This window comes from Notolepis coatsorum, assembly GCF_963971535.1.
Source record: "Notolepis coatsorum genome assembly, chromosome: 11".
Lineage (NCBI taxonomy): Eukaryota > Metazoa > Chordata > Actinopteri > Aulopiformes > Paralepididae > Notolepis > Notolepis coatsorum.
This window is the reverse complement of record NC_140175.1, coordinates 866,701-875,291: the sequence shown is the minus strand read 5'-3', so window position 1 is coordinate 875,291 and position 8,591 is coordinate 866,701. Positions and strand designations below refer to the sequence as shown.

Genomic DNA, 8,591 nt, shown 5'->3' with positions numbered 1-8,591 from the left:
GTCATTGGAGATGCCTCCGACCACGAAGAGCAGGTCGTCCAGCACCGCGATGCCAAAGTGGGCGCGGGGGGTGATCATGTCGGGCAGGGCACTCCAGGAGTCAGTCAAGGGGCTGTAGGCCTCCGCGCTACGCAGGTCGTCTCCACCGCCAAACCCTCCCACCTGAGGACAGGACACATGAGAGGAATGTTTTAGTGTGTGGCTCAGGCAGGCAGGCAGGCAGACACTGTATTAATCCACTTAGGGAAATGAAGGCATCACAGAAGCATTGAGAGTCAAATGATACATATCTATAGAAATATCTAGTATAAAGCATTTGTCTCCGTGTGCACCTACCGCATAGACATGTCCTCCGTATGCAGCGACTCCCACTCCGTCACGCCTGCTGCTCATGGGGGCGATCAGAGTCCACTGGTCGGTGTCTGGGCTGTAGCACTCAGCTGTGAGCAGACACCCCGTCCTGTTGATGCCACCACAGATGTAAACCTGTATTAAGAAAGAATATTCTAATTTAGTTTATATATTCCATTTGATTTCATTCTACTTTAATTGTCTGTTAATGTTGATGCACCAAAGGACCCAGACACATCTTTTGTATGTGCAAGCTTACTTGGCAATAAAGACATTTATGATTTCTGATCTAACGTTCCTTGTGTTCATCTAGCACCCTGTGTCCCTCAGTTCCACCCACCTTGCCCTGGAGGGCTGCTGCCCCGGCGTATCCCCTGTGCTCCAGCATGGGTGAGATCACTGTCCACTGGTCGGTTTCAGGCTCGTAGCGCTCGGCGGTGTTCAGTCCCACGTCTCCGTCCTGCCCTCCCATGGCGTAGATACAGCCGTCCAACGCGACCACGCTGAGGTGACTGCGGCGTGAGTGCATTGGAGCCGCCTGCAGCCAGCTGCGAGTGACGGGGTTGAACCTGCTCACACTGCTGACAGGCTCTCCGCCGTCCCAGCCACCGACGCAGTAGACCAGACCGTGGAGATAAGCGGTGGCGTGGAAGGCCCGGGGACTCTCCCCCTCAACGCTCACGTCCATCCATCCACCGGCTCGGATGTTGTAAGCCTCCATGCCACCCCAGCCTCCGATGGCCAATAGGACCTCCTGGGGCCGGCGTGGGCGGGTCAGGGGGTTTGGGAGCCTGTCGGAGCCAGGGGGGTTCAGGACGCTGAGGATGAGGGGCCTGCAGTCGTGGCTGTCCCTCACCACAGGGTTGTTCTGGACGTTGCTCCTGAAGTAGTCAGGCCTCATCAAGCCCATGCGAACCTGGGAAGAGACAAGCAGACAGCGGGTACAACTTAGACATCGGTTGTAGACGGTTTCTGTTGCTAGGGAACAGTTTGGACCCAAATGTTTGAGAACAACTGTACTTGGGAACCTAGTGTTGTTTTAATGTAATGCACAGTAATACAATTATTTTTATTTTATTTTTATAAATGTTTTTCTTTTCTTTTCTTTTCATACATAAAACAGAACATAACAGTACAATAATAATAATAATAATAACAATGACAACAGCGACGACAACAATAATAACAGTAACATGAATCATAATGACCTTGACAAGAGACAGACAAACAAGAAAAAGTAAAATAATACAAATTAAATTAAAAATAATGTGGCTCAGGCACTAGCAACCATGTTTGTGTATCCGTAATACAATTAGTTACCTTGGGAAGCAGCAAAGGGATGTGTGTTTTACGCTCCTCACGGGAGTGGTCGATCCAACAGAGGACTGCCTCGAACACCGTCTCCTCGCTCTTCACGTTCAGATCATCCCTCTCGATGATCTCCACCAGTTGCTGTGGGGACAGCTCCACAAACTCCTGTGAGACGTGCAACATCTCCTCAAAGTGGCGCACGATGAAGAGATGGGCCTTGCGCCTCAGGTCAGGGCAGCAGTAGATGTCCGCGAACCTCCAGATGCCGACACAGTTTTCCAAAGACAGCTGGCCTTCTAGGAAGTCAGAGCACGCTCCTACTATGCCAGTGACGCGAAGCTGGTCTGCAGCCACCAGAAGCTCTTCCACGTTCTCTGCTGTCACCAGCACAAAGCGTGTGTAGGAGTACTCTATGATGAGCTGCATCATACCCGGGGACACCCCAGGGATAGTGTAGACTGCTTTCTCTGAGTCGCTCCAGCGAGTGAAGAGGGCTCTGTGGGACGCAGAGTATAGAGATATCTGATGAGTAAACAGTAAGCAACATTCTGTCCTGTGTAGTAATTAGGGCTGACCCCTATTAGTCGAATAGTCGAATAATCGGTCGAAAGGAGCCGTAGTCGACTGCCAACCTCTTAGAAGCGTGGCTAACGCTAATGGCACGCATACCAGAGGCCAACTGCCTACGAAAACAGGCACAGAGGCACTGAAAGAGGATTTCACCCATCTAATGAACACACTAGACTAGACAAATATCAAGATGTATCCATCAGTGGACCAAATGCATGCTTTTGCAGAGGACAAGAAGCCTTCAGTCGACTCCTTCAGACGTTCAGCACCCCCCACAGCCCAAATGGAATGATACAAAAATATATTATACTTTTTTATTTTTTTATAGTCGACTAATAGTCTACTAATGGAAAATTTTGGCCAATCATAGTCGACTATCCAAATCCTTAGTCGGGGACAGCCCTAGTAGTAATATATTTTCACTGTAGAAGTATAGGGTCTTAGCACAGTAGAAGTATAGTATCTTTTTACAGTAGAAGTACAGTATAGTATATGTTTACAGTAGAAGTACAGTATAGTATCTGTTTACAGTATAAGTACAGTTTAGTATCTGTTTACAGTAGAAGTGCAGTATAGTATCTTTTTACAGTAGAAGTACAGTATAGTATCTGTTTACAGTAGAAGTACAGTATAGTATATTTTTACATTAGAAGTACAGTATAGTATCTTTTTACAGTAGAAGTACAGTATAGTATCGGTTTACAGTAAACGTACAGTATGGTATCTGTTTACTAACCAAGCTAACCTGAACCAAGCTAACCTGAACCAAGCTAAACTTACCTGAAATAGTCACTGCAGTCACACAGGAGAGCCTTGTGGGCATTCAACTCAGTGCTGTTGGCTTTAATAACCACATCACAGAACCTTCCCTCCAGAGGCAGTTCATTAAGGATTGTACAGGACATTGTTTCCTTTTCCATGTGGGGATTTTAAATTGTATCTACAGAATATATTCAAGCTTACAAACAAGTAGCCGGAACCAACAAGTGATATCTTCACTTGGTCTTCTGAGATCTGAGAACTTCTGAGAGAATTGTTGAATATATACTGTACACAAATGTTCTAGAATGTTCTATTATGACATCATACTGTGACATCACAAATGTTCTAGAATGTTTGATTATGACATCATACTGTGACATCACAAATGTTCTACATTTACATTTACATTTAGTCATTTAGCTGACGCTTTTATCCAAAGTGACTTACAAGTTCTGTGCGACAAGACAGCAAGAAGGGTACAACTCTATCAGCTGAGTAACAATGTTCATCAAAGTGTTGCGTGTTACAGTGTAGGTTAGTTTATTAGGACAAGTGCATGACAGTAAGGTTAGTCAGAATGTTCTAGAATGTTTGATTATCATACTGTGACATCACAAATGTTCTAGAATGTTTGATTATGACATCATACTGTGACATCACAAATGTTCTAGAATGTTTGATTATGATAATCATACTGTGACATCACAAATGTTCTAGAATGTTTGATTATGACATCATACTGTGACATCACAAATGTTCTAGAATGTTTGATTATGACATCATACTGTGACATCACACATGTTCTAGAATGTTTGATTATGACATCATACTGTGACATCACAACGGAACATGTTTGAGGTCATTTGAATAATATAAATAATATGTTGACATTAAAAAAGAACAAATAAAATGATAAAAAAAACTACTTAAAACAATGATACAAATTATAATAAAATATTTAAGTAAAATGTATAGAAATAAAGAAAAATAAGACAATGAAATAAACATAATAATTCATTTAAAAGCTATTTTAAAAAGCTAAGTTTTGAGCAGTGCCAACCGAGTCTGCTGTCCTAACAGACTTGGGGTCTGTAGGGTAAGCACTTATTCCCTCCGCCCTGAACATTTATGGAGATGTATGGGCCTTTTAAGTCAGTGATAAAAGTGTCTTTCAAGGATAAGTGAGCTCCTGCACTGATTATTATAGTTCAATATTCAATATTTGATCACCAAAAAACCCCAAAAAGCATAAAAAGGCCCCTCCCGCCCAAAAAGGGCCCCCAAAAATAGCACAGGCCCAGTGCCCTTTTCAGCCTTTGAGGACCTGCCCCTCTAAAGTCCTGTGCACGTCCCTGGGAGTGGGTGTCCCTAAACATGCAATCATTTAATAAATATGAGGGGACCCTATTATACATTATTTCATGGGTAAAGCCCAACTTAATTTGAATAACCCGTTTTTCCACTGGGAGCCAGTTAAGTTGGTTAAATATGGCTACATCCAGGTGAGTGCGGGTAGGAAGCGTCATCACTACTCTAATCATTTTGTTTTGGGCAGTCTGAAATATATTTGTTATTCCCTGGGGTGCACTACTCTACTGTACCAGAAGGGGGCAGCGTAGTCAAAATGACTCTGGATCAGGGCGCCTGATTGATTGAAAAGTGTATTAACAGATTGCAGAATGGGTACAGTACAGTACAGCTCAATACATACAATTGTTAAGGGGATGCAGACCAGAGAAAGACTTTCGTCTTGTTTACATCAGGGTCCCCCATTTTCAATTCATCATAACATATATGACATACATGACAGACAGATAGACAGTACTGCTACATCTATCCATTTATGACATACCAGATTTGCAAATACAGTACTGTTTGTGATACAAAAAGAGTCCAGAAAAAGAGTGTATATACATTTGACGTAGAAACTGTACATTGGGGGAGGTTGGGTAGGTGGGTGGGGGGGGGGACTGTACATTGGAGGTGGGGGGGGGGGTTGAGTAGGGGGTGGGTGGGGGACACTGTACACTGTACACTGGAATACTGACAAAGCCATACTTGGTAATTTACTATACAACGGGGTTAGGACATTTACAGGGGCCAGTTTCGAATTGCAGTCTCCCGTAGGTGTTCTTTGAGAGTGTTTTTGAAAGTGGGTAGTGATTCACATTCCTTTACACCTGATAAGTGTTTTACTATCCAACATCTCAGACTTACATGCTAGGAATACGGTATAGACAGCACTATTGCACATGCTATCATACAGGGTTATATAGACTAGTATGAGGTAGTTGTGATTATTAAGATTACTATGATTACAGTGTAGGGCAGTTGTAGACGGTGAAAGCAGTAGGTAGGTATAGATTGAGGCAACAGAGTTTTGTTCCCCTGTTCATCACACCTGTCTGATCTCCTCCACCAGCACACTCCATCCCGGAACCTACGATCCTCTGATCTGGGTCTCCTCTCCATCCCTCGCACCACGTTACGGACTTTTGGGGACAGAGCCTTCAGTGTGGCGTCCCCTACCCTCTGGAACTCTCTCCCCCATGAAATCCGCAACGCCCCAACCCCAACCCTGGACACCTTCAAAACTGCTCTTAAAACACACCTCTTCACCAAGGCTTTCCCCCATCAGTTAGTTTAGATTAGGTTCATTATCCCTCACCTTCCCTCATCCCCTTTTCCCTTATTCCCCTATTGCCCTTTCCCTAGCCCTCTTTTTTTGTTGTGATTGTGAAGCGACCTTGGGTTTCATGAAAGGCGCTATTGAAATTTGATCTATTATTATGTTCTGAAGCTAGATTGGAATGTCTGTCCACAATCTTATAGTCAAAGGTACTCAATAACATTTTAATGTAATCATTTGTAAGAATACATCCACAGATTGCTTTTCCCCCAAAAACATTTTTGATTCATTCATTTCTAATTTTAAAAAGAATAATGTTTGCAGGTCCAAAATGAATGTTGTTGTTTACATGTTGCTGCATGTAGCCCCTCCCTACTCCCCTTGTCCCCATGTGGAAGGCACCTGATTGGATAAATGACATGCTGGTGCTCTAGTGTGACATCTAGTGGCTGAATGTTATCTATAGCACCTTTACACACACACACTCATCACTATTATTACTGACTGATTGAATCCTGCCATACACTACTCACTATTACTACTGTACTATGTTCTATCACTATGTTCATCATTACTATTATTACCCCTTCTGCCCCCCCCCCCTCCCCAGGCTGCTATGCCACCTGAATAAGGAGATCAATAAAGGACTTGACTTACACAAACAAATCACACAAATCACCAAGAGAATTGCCTTTAATTATGAAATATTTTAAACGTACACTGTTATTCTCTTACAAAATAAACTTTTTAGAAAAAAAAAAACAATTTACAAAAACAGTTGCGCCTGTGTCAAAAATAAACTTTTTTGTGTTATTTGCGTGTAACTGTCTGTGTGATTACAGTTCTGTAGTTTAGTGTTACATCTGCAATAATGTTCCCGCTGTGCTCTTAAGACTATGACAATTACAGTAACATTACTGTATCAAGAAGCGAGAGAAAGACAGGTTGTAATAGTATGTATATTTCTGTACGTATGTATATTCTCTCCCCACCGTATGTATATTTCTCTCCCACCCACCCACCCCCTCCTAATGTACAGTCCCCTCCCCATCATATGTATATATTCTCTGTCAGGATCTATGGGTAACAGTACTGTATATTTGCATATCGTATATGTCACAAATGTAACAGTACTATATACCTGTATGTCATGTATGTCCCTATGCCATAAATGTCATGATGTCATGTATGTTGTGTATGTCATAAATGTCACTATGAATTGAAAATGGGGGACCCTGATGTAAACAAGATGAAGGTCTTTCTCAGGTCTGCATCCCCTTAACAATTGTGTGTATTGAGCCGTACTGTATTGTACCCATTCTGCAATCTGTTAAATAAAGTTTTCAATCATTCATTCATAGTAACATTACTGTATCAATAAGCGAGAGAAAGACGTAAGAAGCTCAGAATAAAAGTTGTACAAAAATCTCTAAACCGTTACATCCCCTGGAATAATAAAAAAAAAAAAAGAAAAAAAGAAAAAAGTAATTAATTCTTTGATTGTAAACGTAAGATTATAATACTATAATAAGACATTGTAACACTGATTGTAAACGTAAGATTATAATACTATAATAAGACATTGTAACACTGATTGTAAACGTAAGATTATAATACTATAATAAGACATTGTAACACTGATTGTAAACGTAAGATTAAGACATTGTAACACTGACTATGACATCACATAGCGAGATATTTTCCCTTTTCCTGGACTCTTACTTTTGAAACAGCACTACAGTGCAATACTACACCTACTGTAGGCCTCAGTATATTTTTACTGTATTTATTTACTGTATATTTTATTCCATTTTTATTCCATTTTTATTCTACTCTTATCTTAGGCAATTTGATTTGTTTTGTTACTCTTATTCGTGACCTTGTTCTGTCTAAATGTTTAATGTCGAGCGATTTTTGCAGTGTCAAATTTCCCTCAGGATAATAAAAGTATTTCTATTCTATTCTATTCTATTGTTCAAATGTACATTCTGCCGGTTTGGTGCCTGTGAGACGACAGTAGTCCTCCTGGCTCTCCTCCCCTGGTGCTCTAGTGTGACATCTAGTGGCAACAACAGTGAATTACATGAGCATTTCAAGAGATTGTTTTTGATCAGTTTTAAAGTCTATTCCTTCGGTAAAATAGGTCACAGTATTAGCGGTGGGGCGACCCTCCGGACCTCCGGGGGGCGCTGTGTCTCCACACAGGCAGGCTGGCTGGTTCTACGCCCTCTTGGCCTTGTTCTGCAGCCGGGTCCTGGTGGGCTCGGTGAGCACCAGCGGCTCCTGGATCACCCGCGCCGGGTACCGCGCCCCCAGCAGCTCCACCTCCAGCCTCTGGCCCACCGAGCCGAGCTCCACCGGCAGGTAGGCGAAGGCCAGGCTCTGCTGGCTGCTGTAGCTGTAGGCCCCGGACGTGGTGTTGCCGACCACCTGCAGGGGGAGACAGAGGGCCTGGTGAGCAACCTTTAACCTGGTGAGCAACCTTTAATCTTAACCCTTTCACTGCCACACGACAGAAGGTTAGCCCTTTACTATCACACAACCGACGGCGATGCTCCATCATTAGCATCCGCGGAGCTAATGATGCTAATGATGGAGCATCACCGTCGGTTGTGTGATAGATAGTAAAGGGTTAACCTTCTGTATTGTCACAGTGAAATGGCTAACCTTCTGTATTGTCACAGTGACAGGGCTAACCTTCTGTATCGTCACAGTGACAGGGTTAACCTTCTGTATTGTCACAGTGAAAGGGCTAACCTTCTGTATTGTCACAGTGACAGGGTTAACCTTCTGTATTGTCACAGTGAAAGGGTTAACCTTCTGTATTGTCACAGTGAAAGGGCTAACCTTCTGTATTGTCACAGTGAAAGGGCTAACCTTCTGTATTGTCACAGTGACAGGGTTAACCTTCTGTATTGTCACAGTGACAGGGTTAACCTTCTGTATTGTCACAGTGACAGGGCTAACC

The 8,591-nt window shown here is 42.9% G+C and overlaps 1 protein-coding gene across 1 annotated transcript in view; it reads right to left on the bottom strand.

Moving 5' to 3' along the window:
- Positions 1–6,669: 6,669 nt before the first annotated feature.
- dmgdh (dimethylglycine dehydrogenase) overlaps positions 6,670–8,591 on the bottom strand; it is a gene marked incomplete at its 5' end in the record, with an annotated part of 44,031 nt that continues 42,109 nt past the window's right edge. Inside the window, one exon of the mRNA XM_084324138.1 lies at positions 6,670–8,053. Coding sequence (XP_084180264.1) covers positions 7,844–8,053 — 210 coding nt within the window. The 3' untranslated portion in view covers positions 6,670–7,843. The remainder of the gene's footprint in view (positions 8,054–8,591) is intronic.